The 20,775-nt window shown below is 41.6% G+C and overlaps 1 protein-coding gene across 1 annotated transcript; it reads right to left on the bottom strand.

The window, feature by feature from the left end:
• Positions 1–268: 268 nt before the first annotated feature.
• Positions 269–20,059, bottom strand: CHRNG (cholinergic receptor nicotinic gamma subunit). Its single transcript, XM_069768035.1, has 10 exons — positions 19,903–20,059; positions 19,574–19,683; positions 16,698–16,853; positions 14,327–14,424; positions 13,842–14,042; positions 10,354–10,468; positions 8,461–8,575; positions 6,516–6,726; positions 6,288–6,421; positions 269–1,658 (listed from the first exon to the last, which is right to left on the bottom strand). Exons 1-10 carry the CDS (start codon positions 19,903–19,905, stop codon positions 1,476–1,478), a joined length of 1,326 nt encoding a protein of 441 aa, XP_069624136.1. The 5' UTR covers positions 19,906–20,059; the 3' UTR covers positions 269–1,475.
• Between the last annotated feature and the right edge of the window lie 716 nt (positions 20,060–20,775).

Raw genomic sequence — 20,775 nt, 5'->3', positions numbered from 1 at the left:
TCATTGCCAACAAAGGATATATTACAAAGTATTGAGATGAAATTTTGTTTCTGACCAAATACTTATTTTCCACCATAATATGCAAATAAAATGTTAAAAAAACAGACAATGTGATTTTCTGGATTTTTTTTTCTCAGTTTGTCTCCCATAGTTGAGGTCTACCTATGATGTAAATTACAGACGCCTCTCATCTTTTTAAGTGGTGGAACTTGCACTATTGCTGACTGACTAAATACTTTTTTGCCCCACTGTATATAGATATTTAGCGCATGTATGTGAGTTTCTAAGATAAACAGCAGTTCAAGTAGAAAGAATGAAGCACATTTACTCAAATTAGTCCAACATATAGATGTTGGGGTGGGCCTTAACACCAATAAGTTCACAGTTTTCATTTTCTTAGGTTTTGTCCATGTCTACAAAAGCCATAATGCTGAGATGCCTCCATTGTACAATGCATCCCAATAGAGCCCGACGCACCCCAATGACTAAAGCTCCTATAGACTTTATATAGCTGTTGGACAAATGATGGGTTGGCTCTCCCACCAGACTCCTCGTGCTCTGCCATATGCTCTCTTTTTTCTATGAGAGATCTGTTGCCAGACTCCTCTACGGGGACTTATCTCTTAGAGAACAAAAGATTTGGCAGTCAGAAATCTGAGATATCATTATCTTCGCCGACATAATCTATTAGAGGAATGTTAAGGTGTCCCGTACACATTAGACTGTTGGCTGAACCTGTCGACATGGGCAGATTCAGTCAACGAGTATGGGGCCATGACAGTTGGGTGTATCTGGATCCATTCAGCTTTTACTTAGTAAGAAAAGAATAGCACTCTTTGCTACATATGTAACTGATCTGCCAATGCTGCCATTGGGGTAGTTGTAACATGCCACTTGATAAAGCTATTTTTAATGTGCAAACAATCGGTTTTGCAGTAGTACTCACACACACAAAAACGCAAGAAATTAAAAAAAACATATTTTTCTTCTCAATTTCATAAAGATAACTTCTCACCATGATTATCAAATCAAACATATTACATTGCATTAAATAGGACACTCTCTTACTAGTCACAAACTCAATGTAAAGGTGTCACAGTGATTTTTTCTATGCATTTCTAACCAGCATTTTTCCATTCAAATGTAATCATAGTAATGAACCTGCACAAATATAAAAGCTTATTTAGATGTTCTGAATTCTCTGAGCATCAGGACCACCACGTCCAGATAAAACTTTCAGCCCTTAGTGATTTAAGCCATTATCCTTTTTCCACTACAAACAGATGCATAGTCTCTGTGACACATCAAGAACATGCAGCCAATGCATCTCCTAACCACTTGGAGGGATAACCCTGCCTATCAATATTGTAGGTCGAAAGGTTCATAGACTATAGCAGGTACAGAACTGCAAGTCCAGAAGGTCGACTCATAGCAAGGCTTATGAGCAGATGTCTTCCAATTCTGTAGTAATATTTTCAAGTAGATCCTTCCAATAGTGGCAGATAGAGTTTAGGATCCCCAGGGAAAGGTTGTGATGGTGCTTGATTGTAGTGACCAGCCATGAAGGTACCAATGGACCCCAGTATAAACAGTGAGAACATGATCAAGAAACAGACTCTGTCTATTACTCGACCAATTAAAATCCACTCCTCATTCTCCTACAAACAAAAACAATTATCAATGACCAAATTGTTATATCATGAAAAGTAATCTTGCCACAGACTTTATTTCTTAAAGGAGACCTTGTAGCTGTCATGTCATGTCTGTCCTAGAAAATGGTTATATTTAGAGATGAGCAGATCACTTTTCGCAGCCCCTTTCCATTGTCCAAGTCAGTGCTTTCTGGCTGTGGACAGGAGTAGTTCAATTTTCTTATGCTTCTGGATTCCTCGACGTGCGTGGTGTTTGATTTGCTGACGTGCATGACATCATTTGTGCAGCATGTGGTGCACAGGTGACGTCTCGCCAGCCTGGCTAATCATATGCTGAGCCTGGGATAAAGAAAGATATGGATATTTGTGTAGCTCCTGTACACTGCCGCAAAGCACTGACAAAGCGAGAGGTTGCACAAAGTGATCCTCTCATCTCTAATTATATTCCCAATATAATAACGAAACTAGGACATCTTTTCTTATGACTCTAAGAAAATTGTGTCAATTTCTCTGTACCTCCTAAAATGTATGACTTAATTCATAACTCAGTGATATCAGTAGAATTTGTGTCCCTAAACATTGACATTGACCAATCAATGTGTCACAGTGGTAATTCGCATGCATCTTCAGCGCCACCCTACTCACCATGGTCACTGCATGGCTTCTCGTTTCTGGCCATCTCACTGAGTTTGCCTTCTGCAGCACTCCTCTACAGTGCTGCTTCTACAAGTGGTTTCCATTTGACTTTAGGGGACATGTCCGGTCTCTGCAGGAATTTAACCCTGCTGTATCCTGCAGAGATTAGGTTCCCTGGACTATCTCGGGCCAGAAGGATCTATATTAGACAGCTACTCAGACCACTCTCTGCCTGAACATTGATTCCTACTTAGTTCTTCTGCTAGTGTCCTGTTTATATGGACTGTTTGGTCTCCTGTTTATATTATCGGCTTTGTAATCTGATCCTGTGCTTCCTTCCCTGACCTCGGACCGTCTGATTACGTCTCTCTCTCGCTCTCCTGTACCTTGTACCTTCGCCTCTTACCCTCCAATCAGCTGCTGCAGTCTCAAGGATTGCCCTGGAGTGGTGCCTGGTGTCTAGCAGCCCAGCTTAACCTCACCATCAGAAGCCCTAGTGAAGACCTGGTAAACACTTAGTCATGCCTCTCCAGGATAAGCCTGGCCCCTGGACCAGTGGATCCAGACCCACCAGCATTACACAGTGATGACATTATAAGATTGTGTAAGAACAAATCCTTTGACTAGGTGAAGGATAATACCCTGTTGTCAATTTTCTAGAGGAGGAATAGCAGATGAATGTCAGAACATAGAGTTTGTCATGCACGCAGGTGGTGCACGTGGTTTACAGACCCACTGTGCCATGGGGCTGAGCCTACCTAGGAGGGGTGTATCTAAGTGGCTTCCAGGTGTCCCCTGGAGCACTTGATGGTGGAGCCAGGCTTGGCTGCAAGTAGCCACCAAGTACCACTCCTAGGCAGGCCTGGTTATTGCAGTTGCTGACCCCAGGGTAAGGCACGCAGACACGGAAAGGGCTTGGACTCTGTTCAGACTACTAAGTTCTGGATCCTTTGTAGGATGGTTACTGACACGGACATGGACTCTGTTCAGACTACTAGGCTCAGACCTTCTGCAGAATGGTTACTGACATGGAGTCTTAGACAGGGCTAATTTGAAACCGCAGGTCTTGGATACTGATTCAGGGACTGGCCACATATGGACAGGAGGATGAGGTTCAGGCACTGGCCGCACTAGGACTAGGGACTTTTTGTTCAGGACTGGCCGCACAAGGACCAGTGACTTAAGGGTTCAGGACTGGCCACACAAGGATCAGGGACTTCGGATCCAGGGCTGGCTGCACAAGGACCAGTGACTTCAGATCCAGGACTGGCCTCGCAAGGACCAGGGACTTTGGATCCAGGATTGGCCTCAGAGGGACCAGAGATTTTGGGTTCAGAACTCTGGCCACATCAAGACCAGGGGACCTAACAACTTCACTAGTAGAATACCAGACTACCTAATGAGTTACTGTGTTGCTTGGTACCGCCCTATAAGGGAGTGTGCCTTATATACAGGATGCCTCCCAGCTATTGGCTGGGAGCCATCTTCTGTTATTAAAAGCCTCCAAGTCATTGGCTGGGGGCATATTACTAAATGCGTGCTATGCCCCATTAAGAGTAGAGGACAGCGCACTACATCAGGAAGACAGGGAGCACGCCGGGGACCTTGCTGCGCGGCCAGGGAAATGAGTTTGCCGGCATCCCTGCATAGAGGGGGAAGGGGAACCATGGAAAGGTGTCGGTAATAGCGTTACAATGTTCTAAGAAAAAAGGATCCAGAATGTTTTTTTATGTGGAATACAAGCATTTAGTAGACAGACATGTCAAGAGCGCTAAGGAGTTATTTTTACATATGTCTGTAGTCGACATGCAGCCTGTTATTTGTCATTTTTTAAATAGCTTCACAGATGGTAAAAATTTAATTTTATCGTTAATTGTGCAATCAGTTGTTGAGCGCATAATTGAAAAGTGATAACTAATATGGCGGCACGTCTGGTTGTAACTGTTGTAAAAATGGTTGGTTCCACAAAACAGAAAATAGTTTTGTTGGTCAACTAACAGCATCAGTGAGTACAATGGCATTTCTTAGAGGTGACAAACCAAAATTGTACTAAAATGCTGTCTTCCGGGGGGGGTGGTCTTCTCAGAGAAGGTGGCTAGTATAATATATGGTGGAACTTTAACACACAGGAGATAGATAGTGTTGGTCTTCTCTGAGAGGTAGTCTTTTGGGAATTTAGATTGTGAGCCCCATTGGGGACAGCGTGATGATAATGTGTGCAAACTGTAAAGCGCTGCGGAATATGTTAGCGCTATATAAAAATAAAGATTATTATTATTATTAAATCTTCTTTAATAACCATAACATGCAGCCATTTACTAATGAAAAAAATTTGAGCCGTTCTTACAGTGCTTGATGACAAAGTGTTGTGATTTCTCAAGTAACTGGTAGCACAGGAATAGCGGGATAAATGCTGGAAGTTCCTGATGAGGCACTTTCAATACCAAATGAAGTCCTGTGCAGAACAGTGCTACCACACAGAATATTTCATGTTCCATGGAGCAAACCAGGTCATTATTGGATGACTATAAAAATGTGTGTCTCCAAAATGGATCAGAGTCGGATATATCATAGGCACCGACTGTGCAGCAACACAGGAGCCCAAGGGGTAAGGGGGTACATTTCCACCTCCAATGCAGGTGAATTTTGCACTACAATTTGATATTAAGATGCAAAGGGCCCATATGCTGTTCTTGCACATGGGCGGTGTCAGCACCCGGCATACCCGGGCAAGGCCAGTGTTAAGGGCAGGCAGCTGCCAGTGCCTAGGACCACCGCTCCCCCAGGGGCCCTCAGCTAGCGGCACATCACGGAGCTGACTCGGCAGGGGAAGGGGAGTGGCCGGGGGCTGTCTAATTATACTCACCTACTCCTGGCGGCTGGCGCTGTCCCTGCAGGTCCCCGGCTCCCCAGCTTCTTCCTGTACTGAGCGGTCACATGGTACCGCTCATTACATTAATGAATATGCGGCTCCACCTCCCATAAGGGTGGAGCCGCATATTTATTACTGTAATGAGCAGTAACGGTGACCGCTCAATACAGGAAGAAGCTGCCGGCGCTAGGAAGCAGGGACTGCACAGCACCAGTAACGGGGAGGGGAGCGCTGGGTGATATTCACCTGCTAATCGTTCCAGCCGCCGCTCCGTCTTCCACGTCCTCTGCAGTGACGCTCAGGTCAGAGGGCGCGGTGACGTGGTTACTGCGTGCCCTCTGCCTGAGCATCAGTGCAGAAGACGCTAAAGAAGATGGAGTGGCGGCTGGAACGAGGACAGGTGAATATTGAAAGTGCCGGGGGCCTGAGTGACGGAGAGGTGAGTATGTGATTTTTTTTTTATCGCAGCAACAGCAAATGGGGCAAGTGTCTGTATGGAGCATCTTATGAGGCCATAACGTTTGTGCAGCACTATATGGGGCAAGTGTCTCTATGGGGCCATAACGTTTGTGCAGCACTATATGGGAGAAGTGTCTGTATGGAGCAACTATGGGGCCATAACGTTTGTGCAGCACTATATGGGGCAAGTGTCTCTATATACTACATGGCTGTGCTATATACTACGTGGGCCGTGTTATATATTACATGGGCTGTTATATGTTACATGGGCTGTGCTATATACTAGATGGCTGTTCTATAAACTACATGGGCCATGTTATATACTATGTGGCTGTGCTATATACTATATGGGCTGTGCTATATACTATGTGAATGTGTTATATGCCATGTGGGCTGTTATATACTACATGGCTGTGTTATATGCTAAGTGGCTGTGCTATATACTACATGGCTGTGTTTATATGCGATCATGAATCGTGGTATGTGTTAAAGGGGGGCCCACTGAGACTCTTTCGCCCGGGGCCCTCAAAAACCTGGAGCCGGCCCTGCCACCAGTAGATCCAAAGGGGCATCTTCATGTTCAATAGATGCGTGTGAATCAAAAACACAAGGCTTTAAAAGATCCTTTCATAAGAAATGTACTTCTTCAGGACATTTTGAAGACTTACACTTTTAAACTCCTTCTTTTCCCTGGTGGTCCTTGCGATGTGGTTGCAAGCTTCCACCATGTCTTGAATCTCAGGAGAAGCCTGACTCAAGCTGTGAATCAGGTCTTGGACAGTGCCGTTTCCTATTCCTTTGCCTTAATTTAAAAGATAAAAAATCTGTATATATAATATGATCTAAATTCTTTGATTCATAATTATAATTTTGTAGCTGAATTGAGGGAAACGTACCAATTTTTTCTAACACAGTCTTCATGAGTCCGTCTCTCTGCTTCTGCTTCTCAAACATAAGTTCGCTTATCGGCTTCCTCATCATGTATTCGTCAGCCTTTATTATAAGCCCAAGTGAACTGCTGCGACGCATGAGCGGGCCAGGGTCTGGGGCCGAGTCACTCTGGGGGAGGTGCATTTTAAGAAGTCGTGGAAGTTTTCTCAGGAAGAGCTGAGTACAAAAACAAGAAAAGAAATAGAATGTAATCAGTTATAGAGCTAGGAATCAGTAAAAGCAAATAATGTATATTCTATAAACATTTTTCTTGTGGCACAAAACTTGCAGGAAATTACGTACTAAATGATATCCGATGCAAGTCATGCATAAATAAGCTGGGTGCTCTGTAAGGATAGCCTCTAGTGAGGGGTGTCCTAAATAAAAAAAACTCTTTTAATTGAGGATCTAAACTTTATTTAGTGCAAAAAAGGTGAAAAAATGGTGGTGTGTCATACCTTTATTTAATTGCATTTTTCAGGATGTAACCTGTGGACCCCTGACAGTTTTACTCAACCGTGAGGCCCCTGTATACAGTATATTATGGGCAGCCAGTTCTGCCAAAATCAGTGGGTTTGGACAGCTTTGATTTCATGTGTATGGGGACTGTAGAGCTCTGTGTCTTTAAAAAAAATTGGTTCTTTCGAACTTTGAAGAGTTTGATTGTTAAGTGTGGAATGAGAACAGTCCCATTTGGGTAAAATATGTTCATGTAAATGAGACCAAGGGATGTTTAACAGAACACTGGTTCTTGAAAAGTAAGAAGTTCCAATAATAACATTATATTAGTCATTTTTATTGGCATAACATTAAACTAGACAGTTCCATAATTTAATTTTTAATAAAAAAAAACCTTCAAAGATGCAAATTGTTCTTAAAGAAACACTCTCATAAATTTTTTTACGGGCTAAACTTGTGTGAATGTATACAGCTCTGGCAAAAATTAAGAGACCACTGCAAAATGTTCAGTTTGTCTGATTTTTCTCTTTATAGGTATATTTTTGAGTAAAATGTAAATTGTTCTTTTATTCTATAAACTACAAACAACATGTCTCCGAATTTCCAAAAATACATTTTGTTTTTTGTTTTTTTCTGAAAAGGAGAAATGGTCCAAATTACCAAAAAATGAACAGTGCTTTCAGACCTCAAATAATGCAAGGAAAACAAGTTCATAATCATTTAGAAACAACGATACTAATGTTTTAACTCAGGAAGAGTTCAGAAATTAATATTTTGTGGAATAATCATGATTTTTAATCCCAGCTTTCATGCGTCTTGGCATGCTTTCCACCAATCTTTCACACTGCTTCTGGTGCAAAAATGTAAGCAGTTCTTCTTTGTTTGATGACTTGTGACTATCCATCATCCTCTTGATTACATTCCAGAGGTTTTCTATGGTGTTCAGGTCTGGAGATTGGGCTGCCCATGGCAGGGTTTTGATTTGGCGGTCTCTTAATTTTTTCCAGGGCTGTATGTTGTATAGGTGTATTAATATTCTCATCGATTGCTGTCTTCTATGACGTTCAGCACCGATGGGATCTATGTGTGAACCGGAAGCTGTAAATCTATAGAGTGTCATTGTAAAAAAAAAGACTTCCGGCTCACACATAGAGCACAGTGTGATCTGGCAAATAGGAATAGCTATCATATGACCCAGAAGAGGATTCCCAGCGGCTCTAGTTACTGAGAAAGATGGCAATCAGTGAGTAAATGAGTGCCCCCACACTACACTACATATACATTCACTTAGGTGTAGCCCACACAATTTTTAATGGGACTGCTTCCTTAAAACGCATCCAATGGTCAAAAGCGCACACGTACTCTGTACTGTATCATCTATTTTTGATCATGAAGCTACTTCTAGAACAGAATATCCTGCACCCTAGCAATAGCAGAAGTGCTGCCTCATACCTCTCTTACACCGCTTGACATCTTATGAGTGTTTGGGGTGCGGAGAGAAATATTTAAAACAACAACAGCATTAAGTACGATGGTGATAGTGACCACTATAAGAAATGTTATATACCTAGAAAAGAAAGAAATTACACTTACTAAGCAGTAGTTATCATTGGATATACATTTTTTTAAAATCTAAAGATTTGCATCATAATATTCCATATAAAATTTAACCATGAATGTTTTAATCTAATTTTAGTTTCATTAATTAGATGATAAGTTTGTAGAAGAGAAATAACGTGTTTAGTATTCTTTTAACCATTGTAGCTATTGTTTTTTAGTTTCATATACTTACTGGGAGCAGTCAATTTGAAGATACACACTTTCTTTCTGTATTGATTGTATAGACAGTACAGCAGAATGTGTGCTTTATGGCAGTTGAAAGTAATTGGGATCAGCGGCAGAGAAATGTAATAGATTATTAAAAAATTCAAGAAGTTATAAAATACACTCTTCACAATGAGACCAAGGAGTGTCAGGGAAGCTGCATACATAGTGTTGCTGTCCTACTTATGTAGACCTCCACCAGTACAATGAGATGACTCTGCTTATTCTACCCCAGTCTAAAACAGCAAAGCTGAAGAGCAAGCTGCTAAAAATAGGAAATGTTGCCTTCTTTTTTGTGCTTTAGTGGTCAGTGTGGGAACCTTTGGAATACTCAGAATTAAATATTTCAGAATTCAGATAAAAAATACAGACCCTGTTCTAGAGTTCTAGAAATTGAACTCATGCTTTTAAGATTTAGGATAAACAATACATGTCTCCACACCAATATGCACTTTTGCTAATTTGGGGCATAATCAGATAATCTGAAGGCACATTCAACTGAAGTGCTGAGCTAGGATGGAAATGTATGGATGTACTACTAAAAGAAATATCAAGAGAAATACATAGGAGTGGAGAGAAGTGAATATTCATTTCTCTTAAGTAGCGGGCAGATGTGACCGCCCAGCTGCAGCTGACACTATGCACCCTACTTAATAGCAATGAATACTCACTGCGCTACAAGCACGTAGCCCCAGCGTGTAGAGCAGTGAGTATTCCGGCAGCTGTGCTCTACTTGAAAACAGCCCATGATGTACCGAAAAAAGACACTGCGAGGAAGTGCAAAAAGGTAAGTAGGATGGTTTATTTTTTTTGTTTGTTTGACGGGAGCCATGCATACCAGGATTGGAATGGAGGCCAATCACACAAGGATAGCGATGAAGAGCAATGCATACGAGGATAGGAATGAAGGGCCAATCATACAAAGATAGGGATGAGGAGCCATGCAGACAAGAATAGGAATGAGGAGCCATGCACACAAGAATAGGAATGAGGAGCCATGCATACAAGGGTAGGAATGAAGAGCCATGCAGATAAGGATAGGGATGAGGAGCCATGCATACCAGGATGGGAATGAAGAGCTATACATACAAGGATAGAGATGAAGAGCCATGAATACAAGGATAGGGATGAGGAGCCATCCATACAAGGATAGGAATGAGAAGCCATGCAGACAAGGATAGGTATGAGGTGCCATGCAGACCAGGATAGGAATGAAGAGCTATGCATACAAGGATATGGATGAAAAGCCATGAATACAAGGATGGGGATGAGGAGCTGTGCAGATCAGGATAGAGATGAGGAGTCATGCATACAAGGATAAGATGAGGAGACGTGCGGACCATGATGGGGATGAGGAATCATGTATACCAGTATAGGGTTGAGGGGATAAAGCATACCTGGCTTATACTCAAATCATTAAGTTTTCCCAGTTTTTTTATGGTAAAATTAGGTGCCTCAGCTTATACTCAAGTATATGTGGTATACCTAAATAACATATACTGTACAAGGGGTTACACTTACTTTACTATAAGTGGCACAGCTGTGGAGGTTTCTGGAATTTTTTTGGCTATCAGGAAGAGAAATACGGTCTGAGCCAGTAAGATATTAATGGATACTGTACATTTCTGACCACCCGCTAAAAAAAAGAGAAAGTTAAGATGTGGGAAATAATACAGTTGCTTGCATTTTTCTTTGATTCTATTTTTATACTTCTTTATAACCAATTGCAATTCTTTCACCTTTTTTTACATTTCAATAGCTAACCTACTTTTTAGTTTTTTTTGCCGTACATGTCATATAACACTTCTACAATTGAAAAACAAACAACTTAAAGGAAATCTGTCAGCTGATTTGGCCACTATAAGGTGCGGCCACCGCCTTTCAGGGCTTATCTATAGCATTCTGTAATGCTGTAAATAAGCCCCCGGTCTGACCTGCAAGTGAAGAAAAGTAAGTTTTATTATACTCACCTGGGAGGGCGGTCTGGTCCGATTGGTATCACAGGTCCGGGCCCGGCGCCTCCCATCTTCTTGTTATGCCGCCCTCCTGCTTCTCCATCAATCCCCGGCATTGGCGCTCCTGTGCAGGCGTACTTCTCTGTAAAGTACTGCAGTGCACAGGTGCTGGGAAAGGTCAGAGAGGCACAGCACCTGCACACTGCAGTAGTTTACTCTGCCCACAACAGGGTAGAGAAGTACACCTGTGCAAGAGTGCCAATGGTGGGGAGCGATGAAGAAGCAGGACCTGCGACACCCATTGACTCTGGACCACACTGGACCGCCCCCCCAGGTGAGTATAATATAACTTATTTTTCTTATCTTTCAGGTTGGACCGGGGGCTTATCTTATCAGGATCCTGTCAGCACCAGTGAAGTGCCACAGCTGAGTAGTGTGACTCACCCACACTGCAGAGAGCCCAGGATCAGATGCCATGGGGAAAGCTCAGGCAGACGGGACCTGAGCATCGTGGCGAGAGGGGATGCTAGGGATAGCAGAAAGCAGAAGGACCTGCGATCATGTGACCACAGGGGGCGAGACTTAGCATCCTGCTGCTGGAGATGAGTGCAGGATGCTACTGGGACCCTGGAGTAAAGGAGAGGGGAACTCAGGTTGGACAAACAGGGGTCATATACGGAGAGGGTGGCGCGGTACAGGAGGGGCGAGCAGAGAATAGTCAGAACGTTGGCAAGGAGTCATACACGGAGAGGGTGGCGTGTTACAGGAGAGGTGAGCAGAGAATAGTCAGAACGTAGGCAAGGAGTCATACACGGAGATAACAGCGCAGTACAGGAGGCACAGGCAGAACTCTTAACAGGGACAGAATCAGACAATGTTTATCAAATGGAAAGAGGGAGACATATCTAAAGAAGAATATAATGTTGTCTGCAGAACCTGCAGGTTACAAATCAGATTAGCTAAAGCTGACAATGAATTAAGGCTTGCAAGAGACGTTAAAAGCAGTAAAAAAGGATTTTGGGGATATGTCAAAAGTAAAAGAAAAGTCAAAGATGCTATAGGATTTTTACAGGATGAAAATGATGAAATTGTAAGAAAGGATGTTGAGAAGGCCGAACTTATAAATTCCTATTTTGCATCTGTTTTCTCTCAGAAAGGTAATGTAACATCAACTGATCTTCACTGTCCTGTTAAAGGAGTAGAAGAATACAGGATATCTATAAACAGAAAGATAGTGAGGAAACACTTAGTTAACATAAATTAATTCAAGTCTCCAGGTCCAGATGAATTACATCCCAGAGTACTGAAGGTGATAGCAGAATAAATTTTTGAACCACTCTCCATAATCTTTGAAAATTATTGGAGAACGGGAGAAGTCCCAGAAGACTGGAGAAGAGCAAATGTCATTCCTATCTTCAAAAAGGGGAAGAAGGTAGACCTAGGGAACTATAGGCCATTGAGTCTGACTTCCATACCAGGAAAGATCTTTGAACAAATTATTAAACAACATTTATGTAAGTAACTAGATAAGAATGGAGTGATTAAACAAAGTCAGCATGGGTTTGTAACTGAAAAGTCATGTCAGACTGACTTAATTTCCTTCTAGGACAGAATCACTGACTGGGTGGATCAGGGAAATGCTGTAGATATAGCATATCTTGACTTCAGCAAAGCATTTGACAAAGTATCTGACACCATCCTTATTGAAAAAATGACTAAGTATGGAATGGACAAGGCAACTGTTAGGTGGATTCATAACTGGCTTAGTCATCGGACCCAAAGAGTGGTCGTAAATGGCTGCACATCCAGTTGGAAGAATGTCTCAAGTGGGGTACTACAGGGTTCTGTCCTAGGCCCTGCATTGTTCAACATCTTTATCAATGATTTAGATGACGAAATTGAGGGTTCACTAATTAAATTTGCTGATGACACAAAGCTAGGAGGGATAGCTAATACTAGAGAAGAGAGAGAGGATTCAAAAAGATATAAATAAACTGGAGCAGTGGGCAGCAACTAACAGAATGGTTTTTAACAAGGAAAAATGCAAAGTACTACATCTGGGCAATAAAAATGAAAAAAGCATTTACAGAATGGGAGGCATAGGGCTAAGCAACAGCACATGTGAAAAAGGCTTGGGTATACTAATAGATCATAAACTGAACATGAGTCAGCAGTGTGATGCAGCAGCAAAAAATGCAAATGCAATTCTGGGATGTATTAACAGAAGCATACAGTCTAGATCACACAAAGTCATTATTGTCCTCTACTCCTCTTTGGTCAGATCTCATCTGGAATACTGTATCCAGTTTTGGGCACCACAAGCTCAGAGAATAGCGACCAGAATGGTGACTGGTCTGCAAACCATGTCCTATGAGGAACGATTGCAGGATTTGGGAATGCTTAGCTTGCATCTACATAGCTTGCATCTAGCTATCTACAAATATTCCAAGGGCTGTCACATTGTAGAAGGATCATCTTTATTCTCATTTGCACAAGGAAAGACTCGAAGCAATGGGATGAAACTGAATGGGAGGAGACACAGATTAGATATTAGGAAAAACTTTTTGACAGTTAGGGTGATCAATGAGTGGAACAATCTGCCACGAGAGGTGGTGAGACAGACAACTGTCTGGGATGATTTAGTGAATCCTGCGTTGAGCAGGGGGTTGGACCGGATGACCCAGGGGGTCCCTTCCAGCTCTATCATTCTATGATTCTATAAGCATAAAGTAGCACAGGCACAAAGCACAGGCACAGGCACAACAGGGTCACACACACTCGGCCAAGGGTTAAAGTATAAGCGATGAGGAATGACCCCACAATGAGGCTAGAAGAAGCCTCCCAGAATCCCAGAGTGAGGCCCTCCAGATTAACCTCTGGACTACCTAATCCCACAAACTAAGCGGATCATGACATATCTACAGCATTATAGAATGCTGTAGATAAGCCCTGAAAGGCAGTGGCCACATCTTATAGAGGCAAAATCTGCTGACAGTTTCCCTTTAAATTAAAATAGTCACACTCTTCATGGTAGTAGAATAAATTGACTGATACCTTTGGCCGGGAGGAAGTAAACCAGAACACTAACGAATGAAATGAGAACACAGGGGACTATAATGTTGATGATATAGAAGAGGGGCTTCCTTTGAATGATGAGATAGAAGACGATCGCCTGATAATTGATGTCATCTGGGGTATGCCGATGGTCTATGATCTTCTTGGCTGGCATGTGTTTTATTGCCCATTCCCCATTTTCTACAGAAATGAATTTCAACAAAATTTATACAAGAAGAAAATTTAAGAAATCTAAGGGTTCATTATTACTGAAATTCAATGTAATCGCTACAAATTCTGTACAGATTGAACACCATCACATACAGGCCACATAGACAGGAAACTCTGACCAGATACACAAAGCTGCTCAACCACTCAGCAATTCTTATAAAATGGCACCTCTGATAATATTAATCTGTAGAAGGAGGAAACAATTGGAGTCTATCATATATTCAATCATCCTTATTACCCAAACTTCTTTGTACCTGTAAATGCTTGTGGGTCTATTTCAATCCATTCTATGGTCTCCCCGTTTGTCACTGTTAGGAGCAATTCAATCTCATTTGCGTTGTATGTCTGGGACCTGGGTAAAGAGTGATATTTAATAAATGGAATATGTTATAGCATAAAATTACACATATTGGAGAGTAGTGATGTCATGTTTGTCTCCATACTCATGTCCTATAATATAGGTTATTATAACTGTAGGCATCAAAGCACATTTAGATATAAGAAACATTACAGAATATTTACTGGTCTGAGATGTTTTATCATTAATATTTTTTACCAGACTCCATATAATTTAACCCCTTAGTGACGGAGCCAAATTTTTGAAATCTGACCAGTGTCACTTTATGTGGTAATAACTCTGAAACGCTTCAACAAATCCCAGTGAATTTGATATTGTTTTTTCGTGACACATTATACTTTATGACAACGGTAAATTTAGGTCAATATGTTTTGTGTTTATTTACAAAAAATATCAGAAATTTGAGAAAAATGTTAAAAAATTAGCGATTTTCAAACTTTGAATGATTATCCCTTTAATCCAGATAGTCAGACCACAGCAAAACATTAATAAATAAAATTTCCCTCATGTTTGTTTTACATCAGCAACATCTGTAAAATGTTATTTTATTTTGTTAGAATTTTAGGAGGTTTAAAAATGTAGCAGTAATTTTTCATTTTTTTTAAGGAAATTTACAACATTTTTTTTTTAGAGACTTAGCCATGTTTAAAGTGCCTTTAGGGGTCCCATATATTTGGAAACCCCCAAAAGTGATACCATTTTAAAAACAGCACCCCCTGACATATTGAAAACTTCTGTCAGGTAGTTTATTAACCCTTCAGGCGCTTTTCAGGAATTAATGCAAAGTGACATGACAGAAATTAAAATGTGCCTTTTTAACCACCAAAATGTCTCTAAGTTCTGAACAGGTTACAACAGCCGGCAGACTCTTAGGCCAGAATTTTGTCATGAATTGCCAATCGCAAACATCAGGACCACAAAATCATGATCTGAGGGCACCAATTGGGATTAGGAGGAAGGCCCCACAGTCTATTAACGATTTATAATGATGTAGTCACTATTGGCAGCAGCATCTAAGGGGATAAACAGATTTGGACGGTGCAAACACTGATCTTGGCTGATGCAGCAAGTTGTCAGCTATAGTGTACGTCCGACAGCTACTGGATTGTTACCTGTATGGAGATGCTATTCTCTTATATCTCAGGTCAGTTAAAAGACGTATTGGCTGTCATTAAGGGGTTAAAAATAAAAGACTAGTTCCTATAGATCAGGGGTGAGGAATCTTTTTTCTGCGAAGGGCCATTTGGATATTTATACCATCCTTCGGGGGCCGTACAAACTCTGCCCACAAAGTACATCCTGACTCTGGCACTGGTTTCAGGATGTAATCTTTCATTGCATGCCCTTCAGTGCTCAGTAATGAACACTGCATGTGTACTAACAGAGCAAGAAGAAATTAATGAGCTGGTTGTAATCAAAATACACCTCCCTGACCAAGAATGCGGTCCCTGAGAATCTGCTCGGGGGCCTGATAAAAGGTCATCAAGGGCCGTAAATAGCCCTGGGGCCTGAGGTCCCCCCCCCGCTATAGGTGGACTCATTTATACAAGGGATTTGTTCTTACACATTACGTATCAAGGCCGATTGTTCAGAATTTGCTGGGACAGTCCCAATATTTTGGATGGGATTCCAAAAATGTGGTAATGTCTCAGAACAAAAAAATGGCTGCATTTATGCAAACTACACCCACAAATTAGGGGTTCTGGGTGAGGACCTAAAGGTCCAATTACACTTCAAGATTATAGTGAACAAATGTTCCTAGGAACACATGCTTCATAACAATAATGTAGTCTAAACCAGCTGCAATGCACTTGATCATCATTTGACATGATCTTTTGTGCTGCACAAAGATGATCATTCTCAGCATCACATTATCCTGTCTAAACAAGAACAATGGCAGCCTATTCGAAAACAAATGATCTATGACAGTTTGCATCTAAAGTGTGGTCTGCCCGTTTAAGCAAGCTATTAAATGACCACCAGTCAGTGGTCGACTCTAAACAGTGGTTTAAAGCCACAAAATTGGGTGGTGCAAATGTACCCTTTAGATTCCAGCATGGATGTTGGTAACTACGCATTATGAAACACGCAACACACAAAACACATTATTAGTTTATTTAAATGTTAGTTTTTGTCTCATACTATTTGTTTCTTATATAAAATGACAAAATATACTTTACCCTCACTCTGTGTAATTAATCTACAATTTCATAAATTCAGCTGCATTTATAAAAAATGATATTAGAGCTATACAGACATATACTTACTGAAACACCATGGAGCAGTTTTGCCAATCAAAGGGGAAATATGTGACAACAACAGGACAACTGCTTTGATAGATAGCAGGAGGAAGCCAGTACATGGAACCATCATAAGAAACCAAAGTGTTGGTATATAGGGCAATGTTAAAAATGCCATCTACACTACAAATGTAAAAGAAGTTGCTGTTAATCAAGTTAATTCTGCAAATCTCCAACAATACATTTTCTTATATACAGTATTTGACTATTTTCATCTTTTGCACTTTGATAAGAGATTCACTGTACACATGCAGATGTGAGTAAAGCTCTCTTAGAGAATTATAAATATTCAACTTGTCTCTTCAGTGAGGAAGAATACTTGAATTCTAGTGCCATCTATTGGAAGTAGTAATTCTACAAGTCAATATTGACCCTTTAATGAGCCTTACAATATGACTTAAGATAAAAGTCAAACCAGAATCCCAATTTGCATACACTGTGTTTCGGAATATTACCCTCGTCAGTGCAAAGTATGGAATTTATTAATGCTCCCTTAGGGCTCTTTCTCACTTGCGAGAAATACGTGCGAGTCTTGCATGTTAAAACCAAGCTCTGGCGCCGGCACTCCAAAGCTGAGCGTGCGGATGCTTAGCAACACATGAAGCTGCACGCTCCGCTCTGGAGTGCTGGTGCCAGAGCTTGGTTTTAACATGCAAGACTCGCACGTATTTCTCGCAAGTGAGAAGGAGCCCTTAGTGTTCTGTTAAAGTGTTCCCTCAAAAAGTAGTAATGTCAACTGTGTGCCATTCCCCAACATACTCCCAAAAATAATGTTTATTTTCACCTAATCTGACCAAATCCTCTTCTTCCCTGCAGAACATAAAGCAAGCTGGCACAGTTGGCAAGATGCAGTAATATAATTGTCTCGGGATATTGATATATTGTAGGCCATAAGCCTACAGCAGCCTGCAGCTTAGACCTCTTTCACACTTCCGTCTTTGAGCTCCCGTCGAAATCCGTCAATTTTTGAAAACCGCTGCGAAGACGCATACAAAACAGGTGCACATAGCCTCGACGAGTCTGTCAGAAAAACAGGCCCAGTGCAGCCGTTTTTTAAAATCTGCACAGGATCCGTCATTTCAACCTTTTGACGGATCCTGTGCAGATTGTAAAGATGGAAGTGTGAAAGAAGCCTTAGGCTATGTGCACTCGTTGCGGATTAGGCTTAGGAATTTCTGGTGCGGATTCTGCCTCTCTTGGCAGAAAACGCACCTGCAGATTGGTTGCATTTTTTGTGCGGTTCCAGAGTGGTTTTTGTGCGTTTTTGCTGTAGTTTTCTTGCGGATTTGCTGCGTTTTTTACCCCTGTGGTTTTCTATAATGGAATGGGTACAAAAACGCTGCAGATCCACAAAAAAGAAGTGACATGCTACTTCTTTTAAACCGCAACGTTTCCGCAGCGGATTTTCCGCAAAGTGTGCACAGCATTTTTTTTTTCTCATTGATTTACATTGTACTGTAAATCAATTGCGGATCTGCAGCGTTTCTGCACCTCAAAAAACGCTGTGGATCAGCAGAGAATCCGCAACGTGTGCACATACCGTTACTGGCCAGAAAGTAGTGAGGCAGGGCATGTCTCTTTGCTTTACCACAGGATTTAATTGTATCAGCTTCATGTTGATGCCAATACAGTTTCAAGTGGCAAAGATCTTGGGCACCTAGCCAGAAAAGTAGAGTTTGTGCACTGACCTGGATTGTTGGCAATAGCAATGCCGTTTTATATATTTCTTTTAATGTTTGCACACTGTAGCGCTGTAGGTAGGCTAAGATTAAATCCTAGAACTACAGGTTCTGATTACGTGCACCTGACTAGCCCTTTGTATAACCAGGCTAGGTGTTCACCTTAATCAGTCCGCTGGGGGAAGCTGAGTGTCACTATTCCACCTCTCAATCTGTCTGGGATGCAGTTACTGACAGCTCAGCTATCCAATCTGGTGCAGGGGCATGCTGAAGCTGTCAGGACCTTGATTGGTAAATCTGTGTAGCAGCACAATGATAAAGGAATTTCTATGCAGTCATAACTAGAGATGAGCGAACATCGTCAGGTCCCTCCTTATTCGGCAAGCTGTAGTGCTTACTGAAGAAGCTGCATCGAGAACCCGGATACCTGGAGTGCTCCTGATGATCAGCTGTTCGGCACCACAGCTGCATGTGTCACGGCTGTGTGACAGTCACCTCACCGCACATGCATGGAGAGCCTGTTTGTTGTGACTGTTACACTGCGGCGACACTGCAGCTGCGGCGCCAGACACTTGTCGGAGCGCTCCAGATATCGGGGTTCCCGATGCAGCTTCTTCGGTAAGTGCTACAGCTTGGCGAATAAGGAGGGAGCTGACGATGTTCGCTCATCTCTAGTCATAATTCCTCTCATGCAGTTTAAAATGTTTGCTAAGTGACATTTAAGCTACTACGAGTATGTAGGTTTATTTTGGAATCACCTTCAATGGTGTACTAGACCTGGAAACATTTAAAGAGAATGTAGGAGGGTTTTAACAAGAGCTGTATTTGCCGGTGGCCATGGTAATAATGAGTGGTGGGTCCAAATTTTATGGCATGTAATGCGAATAGACCATACGTGTCTGAATAGGGATTACTTCTTTAAAGCTTCCCATTGTTTCAGGCCATTTCATTCACTTCCTAAAATTAATTAGTCCACAATCCCTGCTGTAGAAGTTACAAATCTATAAACAATGTGTTTCTAACATCTTGTGTGTTAAAGTTCATTAACTATACTCTAAATCCTAATGGTCACTGTGCTCTGATGACTATACGAATCAATCAAAGCATCAAGAGGCGCAATCCACATCAGTTTTATGCTTCTGAGTGATGTTGGATGTCACTAACTTGTTTTCTAGGCCAATATCTGGAAGCCACACCATGGTGGAGGGAATACGTGTGATTTCAATGCCACCATGTTCTTCAGGCTTCCAGCTCAGACGATAATCTATCCATTGCTAATAAAAAAAGTAAAAGGGAAGATCATTAGGATCATATGTGGAGGTTAATATATGGGTATAAAGGTTAATGTGAACATACAGTTAATATTCAACATCCCAGTACATAAAAATGGATAACAAGTCACTGTAGTCAATGACTAACAACCCCGAACAGATTCATCAAAAAGGTACAAAGGATAAACCTTGTTACAATGTATCATTATATTACATACTTACCATTTCTACCCAGACATTCGTGGTCAAAGCTTCCCTTTTTTCATTCTGCAATGGGAATGAAATAAAAAAAATATGAGACTAAATGTGAAAAGACTAAGTGGCAGAGTCATTAAGACTAGCATTGTGCACCCTAGTCTTAACAATATGTTTAATTCTTTAGCTGTTGCACACTGCTTAATGAATAAGGTACAAAGGTTAACCATTGTGTACTACTGGGAGAAACATATTCTGGCCTTTCACTTTGTCTTTGACTGCAACTGGAGTACATTTCTGGAGTAACTTACATCACTAAAGAGGCATAATTTATCATGAATTCGATAGGCTGGTAAAGCTAAGCCCCGTCTCACCTATGCCCTGCCCATGCTATATCCATATTGGCATAGCTGGTTAAGAATGAGATATAAATGTCAGCTGTGCAATATTTTTGCACAACTTCCTAGTTGCCCCAAAATATTACAACTTATAAAGGTGTTTTATGCCAGAATTCTGGCATAACCAGCTTAATGTATCACCCTTCAAGACAGGACTGCACAACATACGGCCTGCAGGCCACATGCGGCCCACCGAAATATGTTGTGCGGCCTGGGGACTGGGGCAGAGCAGTGCTGGCCATGATGTTCAGCGGCATGATGAGGTCAACAAGGCACTTACGTCATCACACTGCTGCTGGCACCGGGCCGCAAAGGTGCAGAGGATGGGACAGACACCGGTAAGCACTCCTGGAGCCGAGAAGAAATATTTGTTTTGTGCTTGGTGTTACTTTCCAGGGTCCATAATGGAGCAATGGGTAAAACTATGGGGGCCATTATAGGGAACATTATGGAGCAATGAGGGGTAGTATGAGGCAATGGGTGACATTAGGGAGCAATGGGG

Source organism: Ranitomeya imitator, chromosome 5 (genome assembly GCF_032444005.1).
Source record: "Ranitomeya imitator isolate aRanImi1 chromosome 5, aRanImi1.pri, whole genome shotgun sequence".
NCBI classification, from domain to species: domain Eukaryota; kingdom Metazoa; phylum Chordata; class Amphibia; order Anura; family Dendrobatidae; genus Ranitomeya; species Ranitomeya imitator.
Note: the sequence above shows the minus strand (reverse complement) of the source record. Positions and strands in the feature narration are given on the sequence as shown.

Coding starts and splice junctions, on each gene's coding strand:
- CHRNG (XM_069768035.1), bottom strand. Junction 14,425..16,697: donor AACTGCTCCATGGTGTTTCA/GTAAGTATATGT, acceptor CTCTTTACCCAG/GTCCCAGACATACAACGCAA. Junction 8,576..10,353: donor GCTGTGCCACTTATAGTAAA/GTAAGTGTAACC, acceptor TTTCTTTTCTAG/GTATATAACATTTCTTATAG.